Source organism: Panthera uncia (genome assembly GCF_023721935.1).
Source record: "Panthera uncia isolate 11264 chromosome C1 unlocalized genomic scaffold, Puncia_PCG_1.0 HiC_scaffold_4, whole genome shotgun sequence".
Lineage (NCBI taxonomy): Eukaryota > Metazoa > Chordata > Mammalia > Carnivora > Felidae > Panthera > Panthera uncia.
In genome coordinates, this window is record NW_026057585.1 from 88,838,145 (window position 1) to 88,850,831 (window position 12,687).

At 58.4% G+C, this 12,687-nt stretch overlaps 1 protein-coding gene across 1 annotated transcript in view; it reads left to right on the plus strand.

Moving 5' to 3' along the window:
* The window catches only part of HSPG2 (heparan sulfate proteoglycan 2), a 99,711-nt gene that overhangs the window by 62,922 nt on the left and 24,102 nt on the right, over nt 1-12,687 (plus strand). Inside the window, 20 exon segments of the mRNA XM_049617868.1 lie at nt 53-145; nt 485-565; nt 773-1,003; nt 3,180-3,293; nt 3,855-3,982; nt 4,108-4,194; nt 5,178-5,214; nt 5,216-5,237; nt 5,381-5,548; nt 5,700-5,810; nt 7,719-7,819; nt 7,924-8,104; nt 9,469-9,594; nt 9,735-9,887; nt 9,968-10,110; nt 10,429-10,564; nt 10,651-10,799; nt 11,046-11,196; nt 11,919-12,088; nt 12,172-12,319. Of these exon segments, the coding sequence (XP_049473825.1) occupies nt 53-145; nt 485-565; nt 773-1,003; nt 3,180-3,293; nt 3,855-3,982; nt 4,108-4,194; nt 5,178-5,214; nt 5,216-5,237; nt 5,381-5,548; nt 5,700-5,810; nt 7,719-7,819; nt 7,924-8,104; nt 9,469-9,594; nt 9,735-9,887; nt 9,968-10,110; nt 10,429-10,564; nt 10,651-10,799; nt 11,046-11,196; nt 11,919-12,088; nt 12,172-12,319 (2,530 nt within the window).

Here is a 12,687-nt window from a genome sequence, read left to right on the forward strand (position 1 = left end):
CCGTGGAGGAAGGCAGAGTCGGGCCGTGACTGCAGGGCTTGCCTCTTTGCAGGTGGCGGCCTATGGCGGGAAGCTGCGATATACCCTCTCCTACACGGCGGGGGCGCATGGCAGTCCGCTCTCTGACCCTGACGTCCAGATCACGGTGAGCACGTGGCTTCCAGCTGGGTGGGCAGAAGGGGAGGGTGGAAACCAGTAGCCACCCTCGGTGTCCTTGTCCTATCGGCCCAGGGCTCAGCTGGCCTGGCACGAGCTGGGGGCCCGAGGCCCATGGCCCCCCACCCAGTCAGGTTAGACACTAGCCAGGCAGAGGCCCAGCTGCTGAGAAAGAGGCAGTGAGCGTGGACCTGATTCCTTTGGGCACATGAGCCTGGGCAATCAGAGACTGGAGGCTGGTGTCACAGAGAGGCCGGGACTGGTGGAGGACTCCTCTGTCCCCGAGGGCCCCTTGATTCCCCTCCCAATCCTGCCGGTCTCTCTCCAGGGCAACAACATCATGCTGGTGGCCTCCCAGCCGGCGCTGCAGGGCCCAGAGAGGAAGAGCTTCGAGATCATTTTCCGAGAGGTGAGATCACACTGTGTCTGACCCTCCCCCACTGCCCACCCTGCTCTGGAGCCTGGCCTCGACGGTGCTTCCCCTGCCCATCCCCCATCCTCACCTCACGGTCCTCGGCCAGTGCCTGGAGGCGAGGGGTTGGGGTAGCGGTGCTGCAGGACTAGCACACGGGGCCTCACACCCCTCACCCACACTTGCTGTTGTCCCCCCACCCAGGAATTCTGGCGCCGGCCTGATGGGCAGCCGGCCACGCGCGAGCACCTCCTGATGGCCTTGGCCGACCTGGATGAGCTCCTGGTCCGGGCCACGTTCTCCTCCATGCCACGGGCAGCCAGCATCAGCTCCGTCAGCCTGGAGGTCGCCCAGCCTGGGCCCTCAGAGGGACCCCGGGCCATGGAGGTGGAGGAATGCCGCTGTCCCCCGGGCTACGTTGGCTTGTCATGCCAGGTGAGTGTGGCCAGCCCAGACACATCTGCTCTGGTACAGCTGGTCAGCAAGCTGTTCAACTGCCATGTCCATGGCCTGTCATTACTGCCGTAACTTTAATTTTTTAAAAGCCTTTCTTGCATCTGAATAGCAACTTTCTTTTTTTTTTTTTTTAAGTTTATTTTGAGAGAGAGAGAGAGAGAGAGAGAGAGCGCGTGGGGGAGGGTCAGAGAGAAAGGGAAAGAAAGAATCCCAAGCCGACTCCACATTGCCGGCCTGGAGCCCTACACAGATTTGAACTCATGAACCGTGAGATCGTGACCTGAGCCAAAATCAGGAGTCACATGCCCAACAGAGCTACCCAGTTGCCCCTGCCATAACTTTAATGTACTATGCAGTATCTGATTTATTCTTCCTAACACCCGTGAAAGATGTGTAATTATCCCCTCTTAACAGATTTTTAAAAAATATTTATTTACTTTTGAGAGAGAGAGAGACACTAAGTGTGAGCAGGGGAGGGGCAGAGAGAGAGGGAGATAAAGAATCCGAAGCAGGTTCCAGGCTCTGAGCTGTCAGCACAGAGCCTGATGTGGGGCTCGAACTCATGAACTGTGAGATCATAACCTGAGCCAAAGTCGAAGTTGGAGGCTTAACCGACTGAGCCGCCCAGGCACCCCTAACAGATTTTTTTTAATAGAGGCTCTGAAGGCTAAGTGGCTTTCCCAAGGGCATACAACTATGGTCTCCCAAGACTAAGACCCAGCTCGTGCTCCCAGGGTGCCCCCTAGAGACAGGGAGGCAATACGGATACACGTATTTTTCTGGGCCAAAGCAGAACATAGAAATGCCTCGGAGAGGTAAACAGCGCGGAGCAAGGTAGGATTCTGGGCAGCTCACAAGGAGGACTGTATGGGGAAATAGTCCATGATGCAGAAGGGTCACCCCGGAAAGCTGAGGGGGCAGGGGCCACTTCCTTAGGCCTGGAACGAGGTTCTGCTCAGTAGGGAATGCCAAGCCATGAAGGGAGTGCTGTGGTCTGCGCTGGGCGTCAGGAAAAGTCCTCTCTGCCCTGGTGAATGAGACAGGTCGGGGAGAGACGGGGACCCCTATTTACAGGGAGGGCACTGGGGGTGGAACAGAGGGCTGGCCGTTGCAGAGAACCCAAGAGCATCCGGAGGGTTTGGCTGGAGACCGTGAACTCCCTGAGGGCGGCGCCTGAGCTGACTGTCCACCACTGAGTCTCCAGACACGTTGGCAGGCCGCCAGTCAACACTGGACGAACTTGGAACTGAGGAAGGGGGAGGATGAAGGAAGGGGAGGGGGCAGAGCTGCAATGCCAGGTGGGCGGCAGGGAGGTCAAGTGTGGGAACAGCCAGCACCCAGATGCAGGAACTCCCCTGTGCGAAGTGCACATCTCCGCAATTTTACATCCGTGCACCTTCGCTATGGCCACAGACTTTCAAATCCAAACACATGAACTTCACCTCCTTTGAAGTTATCAAATTTAATAACACATTTTGAAGGAGAAGCCCTGGGGAGGGCAGAATAATCCTGTGTGCGCGCTTTCTGCAGTGAAGCAAAACAGATTTGTAAACATCCCTTTGAAATGGTTGGGGGGCAGGAGGGGCCTGGAGAAGTTTCAAAGGAGGGGTAGTGAATAGAAACTCTTTGTTTTCCAAACCCATGATTACTCACTCAGAATGTGTAAAAACATCCTCGATTGTGTGTGACATGCCTGCCTCTTTCACTTTATTTAGTGACTGTGAGGTAGTTGTAAAGATCTCCAAGGGCTCATTCCAAATCTGGGTCTCCTGAACCTTGTTTTTCCGTCTAGGAGTTCAGTTTTTCAATAGAGACCCTACCAGAAGAATTTTCAGGAACGAAAATGGGAAATGGAGAAGCGTTCTCCTCCATTAAGGGTGAACTATGATTTCAGTAAATTCAGAGTGGCTGGAGATGCCAGGCAGGATGGGGACAGACACTGTCCCAGCTTCCATAGTATTGAGAAACTGAGCACAAAGACAGGGAGGAAGGTTCCAAGAGAGGATGCTGGGGAGGAGGGCCGGGCCTGGGATTTCCCAACCAAGAGCCAATGGGAGTCTAGATTGTGGAGAGAGGCTGGAGAGAGAGGGTTCTGGTCTATTGGCTCCAGATGGGACCACTTTAGAGATAGAAACCAGCCCTCCTCTCTCCCCAGGACTGTGCCCCAGGCTATACACGCACTGGCAGTGGGCTCTATCTCGGCCACTGTGAGCTGTGTGAATGCAACGGCCACTCAGACCTGTGCCACCCGGAGACCGGGGCCTGCTCGGTAAGATGCAAACAGGGCAGGGTCAGGGGTCAATTTCTTGGGACCTGGGTGGGGCACCGGGGCTGCCTGGGAGGCAGGGAGGGGTGGGCTTGGTAAGGTGGGCCTAGGTCCAGGGGCAAGGTGGCAGGGCACGGACTGTGGGACAAAGTGCCTGAACCAGCAGTGGGCACTGTAGGCATTGTGGGATGGCCAGAACGGTAGAATAACATCCTTCTCTTTTTATTAAGTTTATTGGTTTGGGGAGAGAGAGAGAGAGAGAGAGAGAGCGCACGCCAGTGGGGGAGGAACAGAGAGAGCGAGGGAGAGAGAGAATCCCAAGCAGACTCCATACAGTCAGCTCAGAGCCCCATTCAGGTCTCGAACCTACAAATCATGAGATCATGACCTGAGCCGAAATCAAGAGTTGGGTGCTTACCCAACAGAGCCACCCAGACGCCCCTTCTACAATTATTTAAGATAGGCTCACAGATACAGAATTTCCAGCTCAAGGGATTACAAAACCGTACAGTTTGGGGTAGATTTTGCCAAATGGCGGGTGGCTGACATCCTTGTGCCCCACAGCACTGCCAGCACAACGCCGCTGGGGAATTCTGTGAGCTGTGTGCCCCTGGCTATTATGGAGATGCTACTGCCGGGACACCTGAGGACTGCCAGCCCTGTGCCTGCCCCCTGACCAACCCGGAGAACATGTGGGTGTCCCCGTTCGGGGCCCAAGGAAGAAGTCCCACTTGGGAGTGGAGGGCACTGCAGAAGTGGAGGGCACCGGGTGGAGGGTGGGCGTCCCCCGGCCTGACCTCTGCCTCCCCCATCCCAGGTTCTCCCGCACCTGTGAGAGCCTGGGAGCTGGCGGGTACCGATGCACAGCCTGTGAACCTGGCTACACTGGCCAGTACTGTGAGCAGTAAGTTTGCAAACAGGATGGGGGGAGGAAGGGGGCATATAGCAGACTCCTAGGTGAGAGTCCGGGGGGGGTGTTGCTCAGAAAGGTCTCTGCCAGGATCACATCTTTCCCCTGCCCAAAACCCTTCCAAGATTCCCCGTTGCCCTTGGGCCAAGCCCAAGCTCGTTCCCCTTTTAACACCCGAATCTACCATAGCCGGGCCTAACCTCTTGACTTCTTGACGTTCTGGTCTTTGCACACGCTGTTCCCTCTACATGGAACATTCTTCACCCCCAAACCTCCCCTTTCTCGCTGACTCCTGTTTAGCCTTCAAAGCTCAGCTTCATTCGCTCCTTCAGCACGTTTTCCTTGAGCACCTACTGTGCGCCATGTGGTGCGCCAAGGCGTTGGAGATAAAGGGGTGAACGAAACAGATTCAGTCTCAGCCCTTAGGGAGTCTACCACCTGTCATGGGAGACGGGGCAGCAAGTAATCGTACAAACACATAATTATGAAGAGTGGTGAGTTCTCTAGAGTACAATCCGCTCCAAGGGAATATAACAAGCCAGCAGTGCGGTCCTCTGGGGAGCTTCTTGACTCTCAGGCCTGGGTTAGTGCCCCTCATGTGCGTCCCTCTCGTTTACGTAGTTCCTCGTTGGTTTCCCGACAAGCCAGGTCTGTAAGGGCGAGAGCTACGTCGTGCTCACTGTCACGATTCCACAAGCTAGCGTAGTAGTTGCTTAATAAATGCTTGTTGAATGAATGTTTCCCTGGAGACTAAAGACCTTATTACCCCCGTTGTCCAATCTGCTAACATCGCCGTTCTTAGCTCCGTGAGGCCGTGTTGAGGCCTCTTTGGTCTCCAAAGTCCTTCCAGAGTTGTGAGCCTCCTCACCCCGCACTGAGCCCACCCCCGCTGGACTTCTGGCTCCGCAAGTCCACCATGAGGCACCGAGTCCCCTGGGGCCTGGGTCCTGACAGAGCTGGTCTGTTCCTCCTTACAGATGTGCCCCAGGCTACGTGGGTAACCCCAATGTGCGGGGGGGGCCGGTGCCTGCCCCAAGGTAAGTGGGATCGTGGCGGGTCAGGGTGATGGAGAAGGCAGTGAGCCTAGGGAGTTTGAGAGTCACTACATCCGGGGGGCAGGGCACACCAGGGTTTGGGAAGACAGAGATACCTGAGACAGTGCTGCATGTCGTTCCTCCAGCAGATGCAGCCCCACTGGTGGTCCAGGTGCATCCGGCTCGGAGCGTAGTACCCCAAGGTGGCTCCCACTCCCTGTGGTGCCAGGTCAGTGGGAGCCCACCCCACTACTTTTACTGGTCTCGTGAGGATGGGCGTCCCTTGCCTAGCAGCACTCAGCAGCGACATCAAGGTACCCATGACCCCGGGCCCCTCAGCCCCATGAGCCACCCCAGAGGGAGGGGAATCACAGGCCTGTTTGCTGCGATCCTGTCCTTACACGCAGGGCCGGGTGGGAGACGGGGTGCATCTGCGCTGACGAGCTCCTGTCCGCTTCCCACCAGGCTCTGAGCTCCACTTCCCTAGCGTCCAGCCATCAGATGCTGGCGTCTATATCTGCACCTGTCGTAATCTCCATCGCGCCAATACCAGCCGGGCAGAGCTGCTGGTCACTGGTGAGTCCCTGCTCCACTCCGTCCCCAGCCCGTCTGTGCTGGGCTGGACTGTGGACGCAGGCAGTGGGCACGTCCCTCCGCTGGAGAGGGTGGTGGGGCACGGGGATGCTGGCCACGGAGATGGAAAGATAGTGGGGTCAAGGCTAGTTTTAGAGGCAAAATTGGCAGGACTTGATTGTGGTCACTGAGAGAGAAAGAAAGGCTAAAATAATGCCCACGGGTCTGGACCCCAGCAGGCAGGCAAATGAGGCGCCATTTACTGAGGTGAGCAGGCTCAGCAGGCGGGTGTTTTCATTGGGAACCCCCACCCCTGAAGCTAAGTCTGGGATGAGGATTTTCATGCCAGCAGTTTCTGTAGGAAGTGAAGTGAGGCAGGAAAGAGAAGACATCCCATAGAGGGCGTGTTACCGAGCACATTCCCACCGGGGACAGTTGTTCACCGCAGCCAAAGAAATTCTGGGAAACTCCAGAGTAAAATGTGCACCTCGGAGTCCCCCATCCCAGGGCCAGTTGATTGAGGCCTGTGCTCTAGGATCACCAGGGCCCCTGCGTTATATACCACCTCGGGCGCAGGCACGGCAGTCCCCGGTGGCCCGAGAAGGACCTCAGGCACAGAAATGCGGCGGCTGGCAGAAGTCAGGCAGGCGGGCTCTGAAGTGACAGGGGAAGGGGATGCGGGCGGGGCACCCACAGCACCTGCTACACACAGGTCAGGGGGCATCACGAGTCTGTAGCTCCAGCTTGAACATGTCAAGGTGAAGAGGGAAGACAGCACGAGGGACTAAGTGGGGACAGCCATTGAGATAGGAGGAGAGCAGGAGAGCAGGTGTGTTGGGGGTCATGTGGGGAGGGGGCTTCCTGGAAGGAGTGGTTGGCCTCACCACATGCCCCGGGGCAGTCAGATCCGGGCAGAGAAGGGACCCGTGGAGGTCATCATCTTTGATGAGAGCCATACAGTGGAGAGAAGGGGTAGAAACCAGACTGGAGAGAGGCAAAGAATGGAGGGGAAGGCCAGGCGTAGACAGCAAGGACAGACAGCTCTTTCAAAAGTCTTGGCTCTAGGGTGGCTGCCTGGCTCAGTTGGTAGAGCACGTGACTCTTAATCTCAGGGTCATGAGTTCGAGCCCCACGTTGGATGCGGAGCCTCCTTAAAATAAATAAAGAGTCTTGGCTCTGAAGGAAGGCCGATACATGTAGCAATAGCTGGGGGGAGTATAAGGTCAAGGGGGTGTTTTTGAAGGTAGAAAATTCTAGAACACATTTGTCTGTGGAGTAGAATGATCCGTGCAGAGGGAGAGGAGGGACTGATGTAGCAAGCTAATGCACGGCCCTGGGAGGAAGTCCTTGGGAGGGGTGGGGCAGGGCAGGGCAGGGCTGTGGTGATGGGTTGGGGGGGAAGGGTCTCGTCCTGTGAGACCAGGAGGGAGGGAGGGCAGGTGGGTGGATTTGGGAAGATGGGCAAAGTCCTGACTGGTAGTCTCGATTTCTTCAGCAAGCGTGAGCTGAAGCCCTCGGCTGTGGAAACAGAAGTGGGGTGCGGGTGGGTGGAGAGGCTGGGAGGTGTGAAACTGTTGGGGAGGATGGAGACCCAAACCAGACAGAGAAGCCCAGTGGAGTGAAGTGCAAAGTGTTAAGGGCAGTTTCGTGGTCTGTGACCATGAATGGACGCCAGGTGGACTCGTGGCAGCGTGATGCTCTTTGATTGCAGCCTGTGGCTCTCGGTGCCAGCGGGAAGAAGCCGTGGGGTTGAGCCAGCGTGAGGGAGGGAGGCACCAGGGCACGCAGTGGAATCTAAGCTAGCCTGGGAAGGAAGTGACACCCAGACAGGACGATGGAGAGAGAGAGAAAGTGGCCCCAGGACGGGGCCTGGCCAGCACCTGGCTCAGGGGGTGCCTCCTGTCACCACAGAGGCTCCAAGCAAGCCCATCACGGTGACCGTGGAGGAGCAGCGGAGCCAGAGCGTGCGCCCCGGGGCTGATGTCACCTTCATCTGCACAGCCAAGAGCAAGGTGGGCAGAGCCGTGCGCGGACATCAGGGGAGGGCAGCTCTGGCTTCTAGTGTCCCTGAAGTTCGCCTCTGACCGCCATCCCACCCTCCTTACCCCGCCTGCAGTCTCCCGCTTACACCCTGGTTTGGACCCGCCTGCACAATGGGAAACTGCCAGCCCGAGCCATGGATTTCAACGGCATCCTGACCATTCGCAACGTACAGCCGAGCGACGCGGGCACCTACGTCTGCACTGGCTCCAACATGTTCGCCATGGACCAGGGCACAGCCACACTGCACGTGCAAGGTACACCATTCACTTCCACACCTGGCCCGCCCACCCACGGCCTTCCCCCGTGCCCACCGGGACTGGCGACCATTTCTTCATTCAGCTGACGGTTTGTGAACGGTTTGTGTGCCTGGGCCTGACTAGACTCTGAAGAAATGGGGGGGGAGGACAAACAGGGGCTCTGCCCTCCTGCACCACGTGTTCTAATAGGGAGACAATAAGCATGGGAACACCACTTGCACCTACGTGGCTGGAACTGGAGGGGATCGTGCTAAGTGAAGTTAGTCAGTCAGAGAAAGACAAAAATCATAGGACTTCACTCATATGAGGACTTTAAGAGACAAAACAGATGAACATAAGGGAAGGGAAACAAAAATAATGTAAAAAAGGGAGGGGGACAAAACAGAAGAGACTTTTAAATATAGAGAACAAACAGAGGGTTGCTGGAGGGGTTGTGGGAGGAGGGATGGGCTAAATGGGGAAGGGGCATTAAGGAACCTACTCCTGAAATCATTGTTGCACTATATGCTAACTAACTCGGATGTAAATTTAAAAAAAATAAAAAATAAAACGAGTTAAGATAAAATAAAAAAAAGTAAGCATGGGAACAAATGAACAAACAACGGAATTTCACACGGTGATGAGGGCCGGGATAGGAACAGACAGTGAGGTAGGTGAAGGGTGGCTACTTTCCATGGCGTGGTCAGGGAGGGCCTCCGTGGGGAGGTGACGTCTGGGCTGAAAGCTGAAGGAAGAGGATGTGTTCAGCCACTTGAAGAGCTGGCAGAGAGTGTTCTCGGCAAAGGAACCAACACGTGCAAAGGCCCTGCAGCAGGAGCATGTTGATGTGTTTGAGGATCGGCAGGGTTAGCGTGGCTGGAGCTGTGGGAAGGGGGTAGGTAAAGAACGTGAAGCTGTGGGCAGAGGTGGATCACAGCACAGCAAGGAGTTCGGATTTTATTCGGAAAGCCCTGGGGAGCCACCAACAGGCCTTAAATGGGGAAGTATCAAGAACCATGGACATTTTTAAAAGTATTTTTTTAATGTCTGTTTATTTTTGAGAGCGAGAGGAACAGAGTGTGAATGGGGGAGGGGCAGGGAGAGAGGGAGACACAGAATCGGACGCAGGCTCCAGGCTCTGTGCTGTCAGCACAGAGCCCGACGCGGGGCTCGAATTCACGAACCGTGAGATCGTGACCAGAGCCAAAGTTAGACGCTTAACCATCTGAGCCACCCAGACGCCCCTGGCACCCGGTGACATTTTCAAAGCTCCCTCTGGCCTCTGGGAACACACGGCCATGAGGGGCTGGAGTAGAACGGGGACCAACAGCAAGGGGGAGCTCCTCACCCTGACCACATACTGCTTCTTCCTCCCCCGTCAGCCTCGGGCACCCCGTCCGCCCCCGTGGTCTCCATCCATCCGCCGCAGCTCACCGTGCAGCCCGGACAGCTGGCCGAGTTCCGCTGCAGTGCCACCGGGAACCCCGCGCCCACCCTCGAGTGGACAGGTGAAGCCGTGGCAGGACTGACGGCAGGGCCTCCCTCCCCTGGATGTGGGGGGCCAGGGGCGGGACTCCAGGCTGTGGGACCTACCACCCACAGGGCCTGGCGGTGCCCGGTGGGTGCTGATGCCACCGCTTTCCGTCAGGGGGCCCTGGCGGCCAGCTCCCTCAGAAGGCACAGATCCACGGCGGCATCCTGCGCCTGCCAGCCGTCGAGCCCTCGGATCAAGCCCAGTACCTGTGTCGTGCCCTTAACAGTGCCGGGCAGCACGTGGCCAGGGCCGTGCTCCACGTGCATGGTGAGGGGACACGGCTGAGGGTGGAGATTGGGAGCCCGCGGGCAGTCCAGAGAGATGTCCTCACAGGCCTCTGTGTGCAGGGGGCAGCGGGCCCAGGGTCCAGGTGAGCCCAGAGAGGACTCAGGTACACGAAGGTCGCACCGTCAGGCTGTACTGCAGGGCCGCAGGGGTGCCCAGCGCCACCATCACCTGGAGGAAGGAAGGGGGCAGCCTCCCCCCACAGGTGAGGAACTCTGTCTGGGCCGGCCCGCGGGCTCAACAGGGTCACGGCACCTACCGCCTTCCTTTCCCGTCTCCCCTTCCTACCAAGTCTTCTCCCCCTTCCGGTTTCCTTCACTTCCGAAACGGCGGCCTGCTCAGACGTCCTGTGCGGCGCACCCGGGCAGGTAGCGGCTGTTGGCCTCTTGCTTAGCCAGCCGCCTGGCTCTGCCCTCCCTCGTGTCCAACTACCCTTTCTGCTCCCTTCCCCCATCCTCGCTGGCTAGCCCTTGCCAGGCTGCCTCGCCCCCTCGGGCGGCTGACCCTTCCCCCCGTGCGGCAGGCCCGGTCCGAGCGCACAGACATCGCCACGCTGCTCATCCCGGCCATCACAGCTGCCGACGCCGGCTTCTACCTCTGCGTGGCCAGCAGCCCCGCGGGCACCGCGCAGGCCCGGATCCAAGTGGTTGTCCTTCCAGGTGCGGGGCCTCTGGGGACTAAAGGAGCGGGGAGGGCAAGCCAGGGCTCCCCGAGGCCTACTCAGTCCGCCGCTGGTACCCCCCAGGTGCCAGCTCCCCGCCAGTCAGGATCGAGTCCTCATCGCCTTCGGTGACTGAAGGCCAGACGCTGGACCTCAACTGTGTGGTGGCCGGCCTGGCCCACACCTCCATCACGTGGTACAAGCGAGGGGGCAGCCTGCCTCCCCACAGCCAGGTATGAGGGCCCTGGAGCCTGTGGTGAGGGACCCGGGAGTGATCCTCCTAGGCAGAGGCTTCACACGGCCCAGATGCCCTCCACGAGCGACGGCCGGCCCTTATTTCTCCCCCTGTCCAGCTTCTGTCATGGGGCAGCCCAGAGCGGAGCCAGTGAGAGCCTGATGAGTGACTCACTAAGGCTCAGAGGAAGTGGCGACCGCAGCCCCTCCTTACCCTCACACACCTGCGTCCCAACCTGTCCCAGGTGCATGGCTCCCGGTTACGGCTTCCCCACGTTTCTCCAGCTGATTCTGGAGAATACGTCTGTCGAGTGGAGAACGAGTCAGGCCCCAAGGAGGCCTCCATCGTCGTCTCTGTCTTCCACAACACCCACCCAGGCCCTGGCTACACCCCAGGTGAGGAGCCAAGTGGGCCCGGGCAGAGGCCAAGCCCTAGGATCTCCCCACTGATCCCAGGGAAGGTGCCGGTGGTCTCTTCCATGACAACCAGACAAGAGGGGGTGCTCTAGGGGGGCTTTGGGGATGTGAGGGGACTAAGGGTGGGGATAAGGTTGATCTGGCTTACCTGGGACCCTACGACGAGGATACTGTTTCAGATTTTGTCAGGAAGCAGCAGAGTCAGGATTAAACACTGAGTCGGGAGTCAGGCTGACCTGGGTTCAAATCATGCCTCTACCCCTTATCAGCTTTGAACTGGTTATTTATTCCACATTTTAGGGACTCAGTTTTCTCATCTGTGGAAGGGGGACAAGACCACTACCCTGTGGTGTGAGCAGATGACAAACACTCTCCAGGAGAGACTTGTAACATTGTTGTCTGCGTCCCTCGGCCTGGCCTGGGCACTGAAGGGCTCTGGTTGCCTGTAGGCCATAGGAGCTTATCCTAATCAGGAAGTCATGGGTGGGCAAATGGGCCTCGAGTCCAAAGTTGGAGGTGAGGGTGACAGAAGGAGGGGTCTGACTGACCATGCTGAGGTAGAAAAGCATGGTCCCAGTCTTAGAAAGGCCTCCCATCTGCCCTCCCAAGCCAGGCCCTGGTCATGTCCCTGGGTGCTCTGCCCCAGGGCTGCAGGACTGGGGCTCGGGAGCCCCGGCCCCTTACCAGTTCCTCTGTGCCAGCTCCTGGAGGAGCCCCAGCTCCGGGCAGCACCCAGCTCATCCGCATCGAGTCCTCCTCCTCTCACGTGGCTGAAGGACAGACCCTGGACCTGAACTGCGTGGTGCCCGGGCAGGCCCACGCGCAGGTCACATGGCACAGGCGTGGGGGCAGCCTCCCCGCCCGGCACCAGGTACAGCCGTCCTCGGGACCAGCCTTCTGGAGGGGTAGATGGGGCCCCTCTGGCCCCCTGCCAACCCTCCCGTTTGCATTCAGACCCATGGCTCGCTACTGCGGCTGCACCAGGTGTCTCCAGCCGACTCGGGCGAGTACATATGCCGCGTGGTCCTTGGCTCTGGGCCCCTGGAGTCCTCCGTCCTGGTCGACATCAAGGCCTCCGGCTCCCCTCCGGGCTCCATCCCTGGTGAGTAACTGCCCAAGGGCAGGGCAAGCGGAAGGGGCTGAGGGCCTTCCAAGGTGCTGAGGTCCTAGCGGCTCCTGCTGCCATTGGGGGGGGGGGGGGGGGAGGAGGCCCACGCTGGAGCTGGAAGACGCCATCTTCCTCACTTTTCTCTGGCCACACGGTGCCTCGTGTTTCTGCTCCAGCCTCTTCCTCCTCTCTCCCAGCCTCAACTACCCCCTTCTCCCCCACTTCCTTGCTCCCTTCCGCAAGGCTTGGCCCCTGCCCTGGCCCTCCACTCAAGGTGAACCAAACCCAGGCCAGCAACCCCCAAACATAGGAGCCTGGCCTCAGAAGACCAGGTCTGTGTGGCTCTGAGGTGGACCGTTCTT